Genomic DNA, 17,858 nt, shown 5'->3' on the forward strand with positions numbered 1-17,858 from the left:
CTAACAGTGGTGTACAGAGATTCTACTGGGCTTTATTGTAGAAGAAGTTGTCATCAGACCGCGATGGCGTTGGGGCCAGGTGTTAGGCCCGGTTGAGCAGCAACCGTGTTTAGTAAGAATTCCATCAGTGCCCCGAATGGCGATAACAGTATTGTATACCGTGCTCTGGAATAAACTCGCCAAGGCCCCGCGTCGTATATTGATTGATTTTTTTTTTGAATGAAATAATTCTTTAAAGTCGCGCTTCCTAAGCTCGGGTTTCCCAAATTATTCCAGTAACGAGCTGGAGCTTCCCGAAAACTAAGAATGGATACACAGTTTTCACTATACACTGGGCTGGTAGCGTGCTAAGATCTGGTCGACCCCAAGACATCGACGTTCTTCCAATCATAACCAAGTTCTTGTTCATGCTGTGTCGTGAGTCCGTGATTCGGACTGACTCGGATGAGCCTCGATTAGACCGGAATGGAATCGATGCTTAGGGCCCTTTCATCAGTCATGGTTTTGACAAGGGTTCTAACCAAGGCTACCGATTTTAAAGTAGAGTGTAGTAATTCCGAAAGCTGTTTTTTTTTTTGTTCAAGCGTACTGTTGCTTGAGTGCTCTTTACTGGGAAAGTGTAAGAGAATGTGCTACACTTTCTCGCGGGTGAGATTTCACAAAAGAGCATCGTGAAGTGAGAGCGATGATTGGTAGAGCGAATCAGATCAAGCAAGCTGTGGGTGCTGCGTGAAAAAAATGCACTACTCTATGAATTCTCCTCAGAGTTGACCAACCCTGGGCGGGGCATAATGAGCAGGTGGGGCATAATGAGCACCTTGCTTCTTCACTGTAAATCTTCAAATTAACCAAACAAATTGCTTGATTGTAGTCTAATTATCTAAAATCCAATGCGTTGATGACAAAACATTAGCAAAAAAAATCCGTTTACCTTGAAAAATTAATCAAAATGCGTAAAGTGGTCATGTACTGGGAAAATATTATAAGAATCAGGTGACCTAAAATAAGGTTTTGGGAATCGAAATCACAACTTAGTGGGCATCTATCGATTTTCTTGATATTCCCTAGGCCAATGAAATGTATTTGTAACACTTTTCAACTATTTGTATAATTATTTTGTTGAAAAAATATGCTTCAAAGAGTTGGTAGTAGGGTGGGGCAAAATGAGCAACTGGTGAAAAAACAATGAAAATGGTAAACATCTTCAACAAACGAATTTTAATTTTGGTTTTCTCTGTTTTGATGCATATAGTAAGGTTTTGTCTGTAACTTTCCATTTATTAGCTTAAAAATTTCAGTATCTGTATATAATCACCGTTTAAAAATCCTCAATAGAAGATTCCTTGGAACCCCACAGTTCCCTACAAATTAAACCCCGTAATCCCTTCAAATTCTCATTGATTGTTGCCGGTATGCTTTATCATTAACGAGAATAGTCAATTAGCATTTGATTGTGTACAAAACTGGTATTGATCATTCTGCCCCACCTAGGGTGCTCATTATGCCCCACCCCCAAAACGCAACTCGCGATTTTATACGATTTTATAAACATAAAATTTTACAAAATTTATAACCTTATTCGGAATTTCAACGATTAGCTTTTGTCAGTTAAGGTTCAAATGAGGATTGAACGTTAAAATTACACATTGGTTGCACTTAATTTACTGGATTTGGTGGCAAAATGCTTAAGCTGCTCATTATGCCCCGCCTACCCCTATTTCTTGCTAGATTCCTCCCGGAGATCGTTCTAGAACTTATGCAAAATGTTTTGGAGAATTTTTCTTAATAGTTTTCCAGGATAGCTTTCCAACAATTTCTCTCGGGATTTTTGCGAGTTTCTTGCAGAAGTACTTCCAGGGATTTCTTCCAAAGAGTTTTCTGATATTTCTCTTGGATTTCCTCGCCCTTTGGTTCCTCCCTGGATTTCTCCTAGAGGTTTTCAGAGTTTCTTAATATTTCATCCTGGGAGGTTACTAGCAGAATTTTCTTCGAGATATCCCAGATTTTCTCAGAATTTCTCCTAAAGTTCATCTGGGGATTTCTTCAATAGGTCATTGTGGAGATTTTCGCAAAATTCTACTGGATTCTTTCCGAAATTTCTGCGGGAATTTCCTACAATGATTTTCGCAGGTTATTCCAGGCAGGAGGTTTTCCGAGAAAAACTCCTAGAAAACTCCGTGATAAACTATCAGAGGAATTCCAAAAGAATTACCCATAGCTCCGGGACAATTTCCGGGCAGAAATCTGGGAATCCTGGGGAAATCTCTGAAAAAAAAACTCAAAAGGATCACTACAAAAAATCCTGTGAATAACTACGAGCAAAAACCTGGAAAAATCTCTGCAAGAAATGACGGGAAATCATTGAAGGCACGCCGGAAAATATTCTTATATAATGTCTAGAATAAATTCAAAATAGTCCTGAGAAACATGTCAGGACTAACACCGGAACCCTCAATTTGAGAGAAATCAATCAGAGGATAGTTCAAAGAAATCTTAGGTGAGACTGCAACAGAGATGTCTCGAGAATCATTATGAACTGGTTTAGAAATCCTAGGAGAAACTCTCTAGAAAAAAGCTCACTGGAACTTCTTGATGAAATTGCAGAAAAACCTTCGGGAGAAATCCCGGGAGGAATTCCTGCAGAAAATTCGGGAAAACTCCTTACAAGATCCTGGGAGGAGCTCTCGTAGAAATCTCAGGAATGCGTCCTGTAGAAACTCAGAGAAGTTCCAGAAAGTTCTCGTGCAGAAGTCCTAAAAGAGGAACGCCAGAAAAAATTGCGGAAAATCTTCAAGAGAAATCCTAAGAGAAACTCTGAGAAATCTTGGAATAAATCTAGAAAGAAATCCTACAAAAATGTCTTTGGGCAAATCCCACAAGAGACTCTGGGAGCAATACCTGGCAAACCTCTGGATGAAATTCTTAAAACAAAATCTGTAGGATACCCATGAAAAACTTCATGATAAATCGGTGAAAATTCAGAAATCCTGGAAGATTCTCAAGGAATAATTTCGGATAGAATCTCTGGTAGGAATTCAAGAAAGAATCAAAAAAAAAAAACAGTAGTGGAAAAACACGAAGAAAATGTGAGAAATCCTGGAAGGCATGTCTAAACATTATCTTCCAATATTTTCTGGAAAATCCTCGTAGAGAAATTTCAAGTTTCGAAGAATGAAAATGCGAGCTACATGCTTAATAAGGGAACCAATACTTAATAAGAGAACCAATGTTAAAAAGACACAAATGGTTGGTTTTAGCGTTACATTGCGAATGGACGCCGCCTAATAACGGTAACTATGACAACAGCGCCCGGTTGTTTTTCTTAATCTTTGTATTTATTTTACAAATATCCTTCTTAAAATTCTTGCAGGCATTATTCATAGGATTCCTTTTGGGAATATTCTAATAATTATTCATAGAATTGTTCTAGGTATTGTTCTACAAATTCCTCATAAGATTTTTCTAGGAAAACTTGCACGGATTTCTCCAGAAATTATTTCTATCACTTTCACAGAATTCTTCCATGAACTTCTTCCGGATTTTTTTCTTAAGATTCCTTCGGGTATTATTTTAAGGATTCATCAAGGGAATCATCCAAAAAATGTCTCCAGGAACTCTTACAAGGAATTTATCTCAGAATTTTTGCTATGACTGATTCTTCTAAGGACCCCTCAAGGAATTCTTACAAAAATTACCCAGATTTTTTATCGAACATCTACCATGATTCTTCCTTAGGACTCCTCCAAGAATCTTTCCAAGGACTCATTCAGGCATTCGTTTTACTATTTCTCTTGGCATAATCTCAATGATGCGTTTAAGGGGTTTATCTAATAATTTCTCCAAGAATTTAAACAATCTTTTCAGAAACTTCTAAAGTAATATATGCTGGAACGCTTTCAAAAAACCTTCAGGAGTTTATCTAAGAATTATTTCACGAATTCCTTCAATTTATCCAAGATGTTTTTGCAAGAAATCCACGGGAAATTCGATTAATGAATTCTTTAAAGATTCTTTAAAATCCACGGATTTCTCCAGGGAATTATTCTGAAGGCTCCCCCAAGAATTCTTTCAAATACTCTTTCAAGAACGAAACAAGGCGAAACTGGAAGCATTTCCTCATTTTTTGGTTTTAGATTTTTCATTAAATAACGAAGCAATATTTTCAAAATCGGTTTTCGTGCACATGTAGAGTATGGATCAGGGTATTTTCTGATTTTTTTACGCAGTAGAAAATGTTTTTCGTTTTTGCAGAAACCATTTTTGAACAAAATTTCACTAAAAAATGGTTTCTGAAAAAACGAAAACGATTTTGAAAATATTGCTTCGATATTTAATAAAAAATCAAAAACCAAAAAAATGAGGAAATGCTTCCAGTTTCGCCTTAAGAATCCTCCGCCACTATGCGAAGTGTTTTTTCAGGCATTATTCGCTTGCTGAACACAGCATCAGCGTGGTACTGACTGTGGCAGCCACCGCGTGATGGTTAATCCAATGGCAGAATGCTTCAAAAGATCTTCCCAAGAATTATTTCAAGAATTTCACGTTGGTCAAATTTTCTGTTAATAACTTTTTGAGAATTGCTTACAATCATTTCCAGGAAATCCTTTTTAAAAATAGTATGGATTCCTCTGGTATTAGGAAGGCATAGTCCGGAATTTTCATTCCAGGATTTCTCGAGAAATCATCTTCGTATATGTCCAGCAATTCTTCCAAGAATTGTTCAATACATTCTTCTAAGATTCTCTTTGGAATTCGCTGAAAGATTCCTCCAGGAATTCGTTCAAGAAGTTCTCCAGAATTTTTTTCTAAGGATTCCTTTTGAAACTATTTTGTCGATGTTACCGCCAACACGTTTGTTATGCTCAGTTCCATCGCCGGGGTCATATGTGATGTCTTTGGCCCATTTGAAGGCACCCAAGAAAAAAAAATCTGAGGACTGCCGTGTGTAGCATAGTTGTCCTATGTTCTATGGGATTCCCTATTAACATAGAACAACTATGCTGCACACGGCAGAGGATTTTTTCAATATTTCTTCCAAGGATTTCTCTGCTTTTAAGAATTTGTCTAGGAACTCTCATAAGTATTCCTTCAATAGTTTTTTATGCAAAAAACTTAATTCTTGTAATTCTTGCAATTTTTTATTAGCAATTATCTCAATTGAATGTTCTTTAAGTGTTTAAAGACTTAAACACAAAAATACTTTCAGCGACTCATCCGAAAATTTCTAGAATTTTTTCTTAGATTTTCTTGTAATTTTTCCAAGAATTTTTTTAGAATTTCTAGGGGTTTCTCGAGAAATTTTGTCTATCAAATGTTCGGTAGTTCTTTGAAAAATTTGTTCAGAAATTCATTATACTTTGTAAATTCTTCCGAGAATTTACTCAAGAATCCTTCCAACGTCTTCTCTAGGGAATCTTTTAGGCCTTTTCATCGAATTTTTCAAAGAACTTCAAAGAACTTCTCCTGGCATACTTCCAAAATATCTTCCAGGAAATCGTTTAAGGGTTTGCCTAGTAATTCATTCAAGAATTGATCCAAATTAATAAATCTGTTCATCCAGAAATTCCTGCAAACAATATTACAAATAAAAATCCAGATATTCTTCGAAGGTCTCCAAAAAGGAATTCCTTCAAAGATTTATCTTTTTTTCTTCTACAAAATTCTCCAAGAATTTTCGTTTCGTTTTTAAATGATTATTTATTACTTTATTACTTTAATAAATCTTTCACTGATCTCTACAGGTATTGCTCCAAAGATTTCTCCAGAATTTAATTCTAGGATTTCTCAGAAATTATTTCACAGATTCTTCTAGTCAACTTTTTGAGGATGTGTTTAGCAATTCTTGCAAGAATAGCTCCGGAAATTCTTCCAAGGATTTCCTCAAAAAAAATTCCAAAAATTCTTTCAGAAATTCTTACGAGGATTTTTTCTAAGAATTTTTCAAAGGACATCTTAGGGATTTATTTTTTTTTTTTAAATTCTCCCAAGGATTTTCCAGAAATTCCTCTAGGGTTTTTGCAGAAGTTACTAGAGAAATTTTTTGTGAGGATTCCTAGAAGGTTTCTTGGGTGAGTTTATGGAGAAATCTTTGGAAGTATTCCTGTAGGAATTTCGAGGTAAATCCGTGGACGTATTCATGTAACTATTTCTGGAATCTTAGAAGAAACATCTAAATAATCCATGAGAGATCTCTTGAAGAAACACTTGGAAAAAAGCATAAAAAGAAGCAATTGGAACAATTCCTGGAGTATTCGTTGAAGAAAATACTGGAGTAATCCTTATTAGGCATGGTACACAAATTACGTAACGCTAAAATCAGTCTTTTCAGACCCCCTCCCTCCCCCATGTAACGCTTTTAACTCAAAAAAAAAAATGTATGGATCGTAACGCTACACTGGACCACCCCCCTCCCCCTATTGCGTTACGTAATTTGTGTACGATGCCTTATAGTTCTTGAAGACATTCATGAAGGAATTTTTGGAATAATTTCTCTAGGAATGGAATTTTTTTTCCTTTTCATATTTTTATTCCTGAGAAAATTTGCTTTCATTTTCTAAAAAAACTTTGTTTCTACGATGCTTTGTTCTTGAGTTATGATTTTTCAAAGAAAAGGCTTATATGACACATTTGGACATTTTTCAACAAAATTGGCCATAACTCAAAAACGAAAAAAATATGGAATAACCTGCTCAAAAATATTGCTTTCATTTTCTAAAAAAACTTTGTTTCTTTGATGTTTCGTTCTTTAGTTATGATTTTTCAAAGTAGTGTCAGGGGAAAACAAAGAATTTCCACCTGAGTTTTCCAGGAAAATAAGCGACCCTGAATTTTTCTCAATTTTTTTTTCTTCATATATTCATGAGCCCAGCCTGTGGAAAAAATTTCATGAAAATCTGAGATCCTTCGGCCCAATTTTTACGATAATAAAAAAATGCCCAGATATCAACTTCTTCAGGAATCCTTCTTAAAATTCTTGCAGGCATTATTCAAAGGATTTCTTTTGGGAATATTCTAATAATTATTCTTGGAATTGTTCAAAGTATTGTTCCACAAATTCCTCGTAAGATTTTTTCCATGGAAACTTGCACGGATTTCTCCAGAAATTATTTCTATCACTCCCACAGAATTCTTCCAAGAACTTCTTCCGGATTTTTTCTTAAGATTCCTCCAGGTATTTTAAGGAGTCTTCAAGGGAATTATTCAAAAAATGTCTCCAGAAACTTTTACAAGGAATTTATCACAGTATTTTTGCTGTGACTGTTTCTTCTAAGAATCCGTCGAGGAATTCTTTCAAAAATTACCCAGAATGAATTTTTATCGAATATCTACCACGATTTTTCCTTAGGACTCCTCCAAGAATCTTTCCAAGGACTCATTCAGGCATTCGTTTTACGATTTCTCTTGGCATAATCCCAATGATGCGTTTTAGGGGTTTGTCTAATAATTAGCAATTATCTCAATTGAATGTTCTTTAAGTCTTTGAAAACTTTGCCCAAAAAAACTTTCAGCGATTCATCCGAAAATTTCTAGAATTTTTTCCTAGATTTTCTTGTAATTTTTCCAAGAATTCTTTTTAGAATTTCTACAGAAATTCTTCTAGGGGTTTCTCGAGAAATTTTGTCTATCAAATATTCGGTAGTTCTTTTAAGGATTTGTTCAGAAATTCATTATACTTTGTAAATTCTTCCAATAATTTCCTCAAGAATCCTTCCAACGTCTTCTCTAGGGAATCTTTTAAGCCTTTTTCTTCGAATTTTTCAAAGAACTTCAAAGAATTTCTCCAGGCAAACTTCCAAAAATTCTTCCAGGAAATCGTTTAAGGGCTCGCCTAGTAATTCATTCAAGAACTGATCCAAATTAATAAATCTATTCATCCAGAAATTCCTGCAAACAATAGTACAAAAAAAAATCCAAATATTCTTCTTTTTTTCTTCTACAAAATTCTACAAGAATTTTCGTTTCGTTTTTAAGTGGAGCCTCGTAGCCGTGCGGTTAGGGTCACCAAGCTTATAATCGCACCATGCTATGGGGTGAGGGTTCGATTCCCGCTTCGGGCGTTGAAACTTTTCGTGAGAATAGTTTCTTCCCCGTTTCCACTGGTGCATGCTCCGTTGTCCGTTGTCTAATGTTAAGTTTAAAACAGTCTGTACAGCCGAAAGCTGAAGACGTTGTCCGTGTCCTTTTTTTTTTTTTTTATTTATTACTTCCAATAAATCTTTCACTGATCTCTACAGGTATTGCTCCAAAGATTTTTCCAGAATTTAATTCTAGGATTTCTCAGAAATTTTTTCACAGATTCTTCTAGTCAACTTTTTGAGGATGTGTTTAGCAATTCTTGCAAGAATAGCTCCGGAAATTCTTCCAAGGATTTCCTCAAAAAAAAAAAATCCAAAGATTCTTTCAGAAATTCTTACGAGGATTTTTTCTAAGAATTTTTCAAAGGACATCTTAGGGATTTATTTTATATTTTTTTAATTCTCCCAAGATTTTTCCAGAAATTCATCTAGGATTTTTGCAGAAGTTACTAGAGAAATTCTTTGTGAGGATTCCTAGAAGGTTTCTTGGGTGAGTTTATGGAGAAATCTTTGGAAGTATTCCTGTAGGAATTTCGAGGTAAATCCGTGGACGTATTCATGTAGCTATTTCTGGAATCTTAGAAGAAACATCTAAATAATCCATGAGAGATCTCTTGAAGAAACACTTGGAAAAAAGCATAAAAAGAAGCAATTGGAACAATTCCTGGAGGATTCATTGAAGAAATTACTGGAGTAATCCTTATTATAGTTCTTGAAGACATTCATGAAGGAATTTTTGGAATAATTTCTCTACTGCTAAAATTCATAGATAAAGAAACACCGGAGTATATTTTTGATTAACTTTTGGAAGAGTTCCTGAAGAAGGTTGTCTTCCATCTTGAAAGAATTTTAATACCTGGAGGAAATGGTAAAGAACTTCTGGATTAATCTCAGTACTAATATTTAGAAGAATTCTTAGAAGAGTTCCTTGAAACTTTTTTGGAGGATTCATTGTAAGATTGTTTGGAATTCTTGAAAATACCTGGATAATCCATTTGAAGAAGTCCCGGTGAAATCATTGAAAGAATTCGTGAAGAAGTATTTAAAGGTTTCCCAGATGAATGTCTGAACATATTTGGAGATTCTCTGAAGGTATCCTGCAAAATTTCCCGGAAGATTTTTCCAAAGAACTCCTGAAATAAATATTGCGAGAGTTTCCAGAAAATCCTTGGAAGATTTCCTGGAGAAGTCTTTGGAAGCATTCCAAAAGGATTCCTTGGGAGGATTCATGGGAAAAATCTTGAAGTTGATTGAAGCAATCTTGTAAAAATCCTTGGAAGAATTCCTCACAGTAAAACCGTTCAGCACTAAAATGTGTAAGCCCTACTCATAAGTGCATAATTTCCAGACCACACAAAAATGTGTTACAGTTACACATTCTCAAAAACAGCTCGTACACTCGTCTAGATGCGAAATGTCGATATTTTTTTTTTGTTTTCCAAGGTCACTAGTAAACCTAGCTAGATTGCTGTACAAAAAAATTTGCGAATTTAACGATTTTGCGGACACAGGAGCTGATTTTGTGAATGTGCAAGGGTTACACCAAAAATTGGTGTAATCTGGAAATTATGAACTTTAGTGCTAAGCGGCGTTAGCGTGCTGGAGAAGTTCATCGACAAATTGCTAGAGGGATACTTGAGGTAATTCCAGCAAAATTCTTGCACAAATAGGAGATATTTTAGAGGGAATCCTTGACCTATTTGGGGTACGGTTTTTGGATAATTATTGAAGAATTACTAAGATAAATCGTGGGAATGAATTAAGGAATCGTAAAAAAATAGTTGGAGAAATTCTTGAAAGAATCTGCGGAGAAATTCTTACAGAAACATCACATTTTGGAAGAAAAATCCTGAAGAAACCCCTGTAGAAATACATGATTGAGCTCCTAGGCCTAGGCCTTGGATAAATCATTGGAAGAAAACCGTAAGAAATCCTTGGAGCTATTTCTGCAGAAAGATTTTTTTAAGACTTAGCCTTGCTGAAGTTTGGATACAAATTTCTGATCAAATCGATTCGATTTGAAGAATTTCTGAAAAAAAGTACTGGAGGGTATGTTTTGGAAATATCCTTGAGAAATCCTTGGAAGACCTTCTAAATGATTGCATGGAGGAATATCTAAAGAGATTCTAGGAGAAATTTCTAGAGTAGTCCATACAGAACTCCAAAATAAAAATATTCTCGATTCACAGAAATATTTGAAAGAAGGCTAAAAATAACTCGAGAAATTCTTACAAAAAGTTCAGAAGGCACTCTGGCATACATTTCTGGTGATACTTTTGAAAGAATTTCCTGGCGAATTGGTTTCTTTTTGGTTTCTAGGAGAACTCCTAAAAGAATTTCTAGGGAAGTCCTGGAAGCCCTTCCGGAAGAATTATTATTTGAACTGCCTGTTCCTCCGGAAAGAATTTCTGAAGAAACTTGTAAGAGGGTTTTCGTAAGAATACCTGGGACTTCTGAACGGCATTCTAGACTTTCTTGAATAACCGGAAAAACGTTCTGAAGATTTAGTAGAAGAATCATCATAACCACTTCTTAATGAAAACTTTTCTCAGGAAATCCTCTCGGAATCCTTCCGAAATTCTACTAGGGGGAGCGGACCTGGTGTGATGGTTAGAACACTTGACTATCACGCCGAGGACCTGGGATCGAATCCCACTCCCGACAAACTCACAAAATAGTGAGTTCTTCCTTCGGAAGGGAAGTAAAGCGTGGGTACCGAGATGAACTAGCCTAGGGCTAAAAATCTCGTTAATACAAATAAAAAAAAATCCACTAGGGATCTTTAGGGATTTTTTCGTGGATTTTCCCGAAGGGTTCTCCATAGATTTCTCTTAGATTTCCAAAAAGAATTTATTTCGGAATTCCATTAGGGTTTATCCAGGGTTACTTTACAAATTTCTTCAGAAATTTCTATAGGGGTTCCTCCAAGGAATCCTCCGGAAATATCTATAGAGATTACACCGGGAGATCATGTAAGGTTTCCTCTAGGAGTCTTTAAACAATTTTCCCCTTGGATTCCGATAGGGACTCCTCCTGGAATTTCTCCAGGGATTTGCCGGACCTCCTGTAGGGATTTGAACTGTTTTTTTTTTAAATAGTCCTTCAAGGATACCCGTGCTTTTACTGGCATCGCTAATTCCAGTATCATGTATGTGAAACCGCTTCGGGCAGTATGAGTCGATACATTTATCGATCAGATGTTGGTATATTTTTACGCAGATCTTGTGAAATTTCTTGGCTTATATCGAAGTGTGGAAAATTCAGGCAAGGACGGCAAGGAATGAAGAATCGTGCAATCTTTGCAGTTTTCTTGATCGCAATATGGAGCTGAGAAGAAACGTCAAATCCATTGGAGTTTGCCAGTTTCCTTTAGCCGCACCTATGGGTAATCCACATCGGAACGTGCCTCTTGACTGATCTACTGATACCCTTGTAGGGTCTAGCTCGAATACAAAGTAAGATTCAATAAACCACGATCAGATGATTAATAGAATATACCTAATTCTTCAATTACTTGCGCTCAGAAACGGCGTCTTTATATCACCACGTCTCAGCCAATTCTCCCTTCCCCAGATGGTTCACGACCTTGTTCACGACTACTATGATCGTTTCTTCTCGCTGTCCCTAACAATGCAGTGGCGATGTTTCAAGCGTATTTATGCCACGAGTTAAGCAATAAAAACAAAAACATTGGACGCCATGTTGAATCGAATAAAGGGATGCTGATTCTGGTCTAACATGTTTCGGAACACCGCAGTACATTATCTACCCTTTTTATAATAACATTATCAATTTCCTGCAATACTTATTCCCCGGTGGGATTTTCTTTTTAAGTCTGATCCTATTTGATTGATACTATCCGTCGGAAAGTCAGAATGTTCACAATTACCTTTAACTAGGTGATCCGATTTACCATTTATCATTGCTCCTTCAAATTTAACACCACTAATCCACTCCAATCTTGAATTTGTCCCACAACGTTGTTACGGGACGGACGGGTTTTAGAAAATCTCTCCAGACAAACTCGCCTTTTTGGTGGAGTAAGCTTCAAGCTATAATAAATTTTATTCATTAATTGCATGATTTTTACCAAATTTAGGTTAACTTACAGTTTTTAGTTTTCTTCGTGTCTGTCCGTCGTTTGTAACTATTTATTCTTCAATGTTTTGTGTTTAGCTATAGGTAATTTAAGTTTAGTTTACAATATAGTTAAAGAAATTCACTTTACTTACTTTTTAATGATAATTTTAGGGAAAACAAATTTCAACAAATTTAGCACTAAATAATTCACGTGTTCTTTCTATGGCTTTCTGTTGTTTTGTGTCATAGGATTAGGTTGGTTATTGTTCTGTTGATTGTCATTTGGTGACAGCGGTAGATTTGTTGTAGTGTCGGTAGTTGGTAGCGCATCTACATGGGCGGTACTGAACGCCATGGGTTCGGTCGCGTACAACGTCTATTTTCTGAATCATTCTTCATTTGTTTCTGCAACCTCTTCTGAAATACTGCTCTATGGGTTCTTGCTCGTCGGCAATGTGGCACTTGTTGACTTGACAGCTGTAATAATAATGCTCCTCGCTGCCAGCATGGCCTGCTTAGTGATAGTGTTGAATTAGTACATGAATTTACCTTAAAAATCAAATCCTCTCCGAGTAAAATAAAATACGATTGTTATGATAAATTATGAATAAAATAAAATAAAGCCTAATGTTTGTTCATAGGTTAATATTATTGAATGATAAATTTACAAGTAAATTTAACAATGCGAAGAGGTAGACTAAAGGAACATCGGACAAAACAAAATGAATCACGTGGTCAAAATATCAACAGGCCAACCGCTATTGCCATCTCAACGACCTTGAGAGCCACGTGCTCTCTTCCCCTACTATTTTGTTGTACCACGCGCGTCACCATGGAGATCTCGATTCTCCCCGGACTACTGGTTACCAATGGAACCTTATTTGGTCCCCATCAACAAAATCGATATTTTCTTTTTAGTCCTAGTGTTTACATCCATTTCGCGCTCTTACAACTTCGGTTGGATTATAAGTGAAAACTGACCTAAACTTGCTGTAAAATATGTACAAATACGAGACCGTACATCACTTATGATGGAACTTAGTTTGTACGGATCACAGGTGCGACTATTGAGTCATATTTTTGAAGTTGAAAAGTCTCACTCCAGTCCCAATCAATTTCACCTTTCGGGGCTTCCATTTGTTTGTGTACCGCAGATTAACCTGGCAACGCGCGAGAGAACCACCCCAACCAACAGCTACCAACACTTGGCGGGAATCGGAACGTCACCGTCATCGTCGGTCGGAGGTCGACCCGGTTCGGCGTTCAACAGCAGTCGTCCCTTTCCGGCGCACATCAGACGACCTCTGTCGGCCGATAGTCAGATCCGACGAAAGTCGTCATACGGTGGCGCAGGTGGTAGCAACAGTTCGACTTCGGGATATTTGTCAAAACGTAGCACTTCTTCGTCCAGTTTGTTGAAGTCTTTGCTGGCGGAACCGATTTCGCGGTACTGGGGTTCAAAGACGTTAGCAACGTCCGGGTGCTCCGGCAACGTGGTCGCCACACGATCCACCAAGCACATGTCCAAGGTGAAAAGCAAGAAAAGAAGCACGGTAGGTAAAAAAAAGCTAGTGGAGTGTAGTTCGGAAGAAGAGACCAGCATGGATGAGGACACTCAGGAGTCGAACAACGAGGCGGAGCTAGAGAACATTTGGTCTAGGGATGGAATGAAGATCCTTCCAGGGATGGATAAGAAGCCTCCGATTCCTCGGGGAGTCATGCGGAAGGCTCCGGTGACGAAAAAGATAGGGAACCTGTCGATGATACAGAGTAGTGAACCAAAGACCGATAAAAAGGTCGATTTGCCGGGGAGGGTGTCGTTCAGCTCAAACGACCCCTACGAGATAGACTACAGTGATTACGAAGACAATGAGTTTACGTTAGCGAAGCAGACTGTCTCCAATGGAATAGGCCAACGAAATTCAGAGTCTGTATACGACGAACGGAGATATCAGGAGCCGTTGTCGGAACAACCGATCAAGCCAAAGTTTAATTTGGTGAAATTTGAAGAGGAACTGACCAGTTCTGGTTGTGATACAAAAGAGGATAAGTCTGAGAAGTTTGTCAAATTTGGTTCAACGCCAGAGTCGCTCTGTGATGAAGACGACTCGAACAAGATCATAGAGGATTACAAAAAGGAGATCGAAGATATCAACAGGCGAAGAGAGATGGAACTCAAGATGGCATCAACAGATAACTCAAAGTCCTATGATCCGAAACGGTACACAACTGTTGAGGTTACGGAAACATATGTGGAAGAAACGTACAGGATAGCAGCAGCAAGTTGTACAAGTGCTACCGAAGATACCGATAATGAAATTGAGAGGCTTCGTAGTAGACCAGGAAGCGGTAAGAAGGATGTGATAAACGAGTACTATGAATGCATCAACGAGATTATCAACCATCAAGGAGAGAAGAAATTCCAACAAAACACCAAAGAAGATACTCTACGTCTAAATTTGAATAACGAATCAAAGCCTGTTCCAGTGGATAAGAATTTCCAAGCGATCAAACCTGCTCCAAAGCTAGATAAGAACAAACTGGACAACAGCTCTAATCAAATCATCAAGAACTATTTCAAAGTGAAGGAGCAAAATTTCAACGATCTGAAATCGGTGAAATCCAATCAAAAGAACAGTAACTTGCTCCCTAAAAAGCATGGTAAAGCTCTGGATAAACCCAAATCTGCCGATGCGCACAAATCGATCTTGAGAAATGCTAAGAAAGACAATGCCGCACCTAAGTTTTCCGCTCCCCTATGTCGGCAGGAGAGCAACATTTCGGAATTCCAGATGGAGAAGGTCGTCAGTTGGATGTCGTGCAACGAAGACACCTTTCCGAAACCGTACGAAAGCGATCCGGACGGCGGTGCTGGCGGAATATTATTGGGACCACCGATTGAAGCCAAAGCACGACCCATAACTCCTACGACTGACTTGAACAAGACTGACGATGAATCGAACTTTCACTATGACCATGGGCGGCGGGAGATGGCCGGCAGCGAACAGACCAACTACGATGAAGAATCGTTGGCGAGTGAACTACCCAAGCAGAAGTCGGGTGAGTTAACGAAAATTTGGAAGTGTTTTAAACTATGTTATGTGAGTTTATCCCCTAGATTTTCAAGCCCTAAAGAGCGAGGTGGAATACCGACTGAGCAACATACTGGATTCGCGTGACTCGCCGGACAGTGCAGGCGAGTACCGTCACGAAGAACAGGACAGGGATAAAGTGAAGGATCTGCTTTCCTATCTCGATCAGGTCGAGATGAAATGCGAGAAAGCCTTCAAGTCGGCCGTCCCGTCGGAGTCGGACAGGTCTGAGATGGAATTTGCTGCCGAACCGGACTACATCGAAACCGTTCCGAAGTAAGTACAATTCTAGTAGGTGCTTCAAAATTTGATGTTTCCGTTTTTCAGAATGAACGACCTACTGGAGATCCCCGTGCACCAACTGGCCAGACGGGTCATCAAACTATCTCTTCGTGCCAACGAACTGAGCAACGCGATGCACCTTTCCAAGGAACACCTCTCGAACGTACGATCGGACAAGATGAAGGCGGTCCGAGCGGAAAAAGTCGCGTTCCAAAACAAGATGAAAGAACAGAAGAAACACTACGAAGACATCATCGGTCGTCATCAGGAATTTATCGATCAGCTGATCAAGGACAAGTCCGGCCTGTGCGATAAGGTTACGCAGCTGACGAGAAGAATCGAGTCGCAGAACCAAAGCTGGGAGCACCGACTGAAAACGGAGCTGGAGAAAGCGAAGGATACGGCGTTGGCGGCGGAGAAAATTCGAAGGGAGAAATGGGTCAGGGAGAATACCAAGAAGATCAAGGAGCTTACTGTGAAAGGGTTGGAGTTGGAAATTAATAAAATGACGGCAACTCATCAGAAGGAAATCGCAGAGCTGAAACGACAGCACAAGGATGAAATGATGTGTGCCGTGTCGGAGCTCAAGCTACAGTATGAGCAGAAGGAAGCCGACATCAGGCAGAATCTCCAAAAGGAACGGGACGCGTTGATCGAAAGGGAGCGGCAAGCGTTGCTGGAACGATTCGACAAGCAAGTCAGCGAGGAGCGAGCGATTTTCGAACAGCAGCGGCAACATCTGCTGAATGAATTTGAGATCGAAAAGGAACGCAATCTTAAGGAACTAAAGAATCGAAATCAGTATTTCGAAACGCAGATACACGAACAGAAGAGTGACAATGCCAAGAATTTGGAATTCGCTCGCAAGGAATACGTGCAGATGCTGAAGGACCGTGAGAATAAACATAAGGTTTCGAAAAAATAAGTATGTATGTGCGGTAGAAATGTTAAAACTGATAAAATGTTCTTCTAGGAGGAACTGGCCAAACTGCAAAACCAGCTCGAGGCTGATTTTGCCCTTTGGAAAAAGAAGCACGAGGAAACTGCCAAAATGGCGATGGAAGAGCGGGAGAATACAGTCAGGCAGCAGTTGCGCGTTGAACGAGATCAGCAAATCGATCGAATCGTGGCCAAGGTGGACGCAGAAACGCAGAAGTATCAGAAGGATTTCGACGCCAAGATGAAGTACGAAAGCAACCGTTTTATTATGAAAATACTTACAATTCCAATTTCAGCCGCCTGAAGGAGAAACACCAGGCGGAGATGCGTGAACAAGAGGCAGCCGAAGCACTGCTCAAGCAAAAGTATCAGGATTCACGGGCTCAGCTGGCGGAAAGTGAGGCGACCGTTCAGAATATGAAATCGTCGATGAAGCAGGTGGAGTTGCAGCTAAGTCACTCGAAGAAGCTGTGCGAAGAGTTGTTGCGCGAGAAGGAAACCATGAAAACCGAAGCGCGCAAGGAGGTTCAGAAGGATTTGGCCAACATGCAGAAGGATCGTGAACGGGAGATTGAGAGGATATATTGCAGGTTGGTTGAGGGTTTTTGTTGTAGGTGTGCCTTGTCCACTACAGAATATTTATGTTTCAGAGTTCAACAAGCAATAGATAAGAAGGATGCCACTATTGGGAACTTACAGAAGGAGATAGCATCCCTCAAAGAGAGATGCCTGAAGCAAGATGCTATCATTCGGCAGCAACGCATAGACTATTGTATAAAGTAGATCCGTACAAAAAGTACAATAAAATAAAAAATCGTTTTCGATCACAATTGTTTAGACTTTCAATTCAATTAAAATAGCAATGCCAAGAGAATAGCGCATCACATCACACCAGTGATGTGGTTGCGTGTTCGTTCAAGACTAGCTGTTTACTGCATCTTTGTCGACTGGCTTCAGCAAAGAACTGGAGTGAATATGGATGAAATGAGGTGAATATACGGACCCTTGGTTGCCTCCTCCCCGTTCGTTACCAAAGCATAGAGATTTGAGGCTATTCACTGTCCGTTAGACAAGATTAACGCAATCCTCCAATGGTCGAAAGCTGTCCTGGCCACGTCCTTGCGATGAGAAAGGAAGTAATTCTTTCGTCGAGTTCTGCGATTTATACTTAGTGTGTAAGCACAGACAAACAGACGTAACTCTTAGAGGAAATTCATCAAAAACTTTTGCCCGGTATCATTTTCATGAGCACACTGCCACCTGTTAGTAGAACCGCGCATGACACTGTCGGCCATGATGGATTTCGATTTTGACGTTTTGCTGGCACGCACACTACTACACAAATTGCTTGTAATATTCGTTTGCATCATTCAGCAACGTGTGCACTGGC

The 17,858-nt window shown here is 38.7% G+C and overlaps 2 protein-coding genes across 4 annotated transcripts in view; one reads left to right on the forward strand and one right to left on the reverse strand.

Moving 5' to 3' along the window:
- The window catches only part of LOC109425914 (PR domain zinc finger protein 5), a 94,757-nt gene that overhangs the window by 33,485 nt on the left and 43,414 nt on the right, over positions 1-17,858 (reverse strand). The window contains exons 1-3 of one of the 2 annotated variants that reach the window (XM_062856699.1): positions 12,308-12,453; positions 12,185-12,251; positions 11,965-12,127 (exon numbers count right to left, since the gene is read on the reverse strand). The exons of the other annotated variant lie outside the window; for it this stretch is intronic. The gene's annotated coding sequence lies outside the window, so the exon portion shown is untranslated. Of the gene's footprint in view, positions 1-11,964; positions 12,128-12,184; positions 12,252-12,307; positions 12,454-17,858 lie in introns of those variants that run through there. 2 annotated transcript variants of the gene reach the window in all.
- On the forward strand, positions 12,763-17,291 carry LOC109425912 (centrosomal protein of 131 kDa). Of its 2 annotated transcripts, XM_019701285.3 has the most exons (7): positions 12,763-13,213; positions 13,310-15,215; positions 15,274-15,523; positions 15,575-16,439; positions 16,503-16,714; positions 16,765-17,058; positions 17,119-17,291. In XM_019701285.3, exons 1-7 carry the CDS (start codon positions 13,184-13,186, stop codon positions 17,249-17,251), a joined length of 3,690 nt encoding a protein of 1,229 aa, XP_019556830.2. In that variant the 5' UTR covers positions 12,763-13,183; the 3' UTR covers positions 17,252-17,291. The 2 variants fall into 2 exon arrangements, with proteins under 2 accessions (XP_019556830.2, XP_062712682.1); XM_062856698.1 differs by having other exon boundaries at positions 12,763-15,215.

The sequence above is a fragment of the Aedes albopictus genome, chromosome 3 (genome assembly GCF_035046485.1).
Source record: "Aedes albopictus strain Foshan chromosome 3, AalbF5, whole genome shotgun sequence".
NCBI lineage: Eukaryota > Metazoa > Arthropoda > Insecta > Diptera > Culicidae > Aedes > Aedes albopictus.

Excerpts from the sequence above, each read along its gene's own strand:
- LOC109425912 (XM_062856698.1), top strand. The coding sequence starts at position 13,184 with ATGATGGAACTTAGTTTGTACGGATCACAGGTGCGACTATTGAGTCAT. Across the intron at positions 15,524-15,574 it reads TACATCGAAACCGTTCCGAA|AATGAACGACCTACTGGAGA; the intron begins GTAAGTACAATT and ends TCCGTTTTTCAG. Across the intron at positions 16,440-16,502 it reads ACCGTGAGAATAAACATAAG|GAGGAACTGGCCAAACTGCA; the intron begins GTTTCGAAAAAA and ends ATGTTCTTCTAG.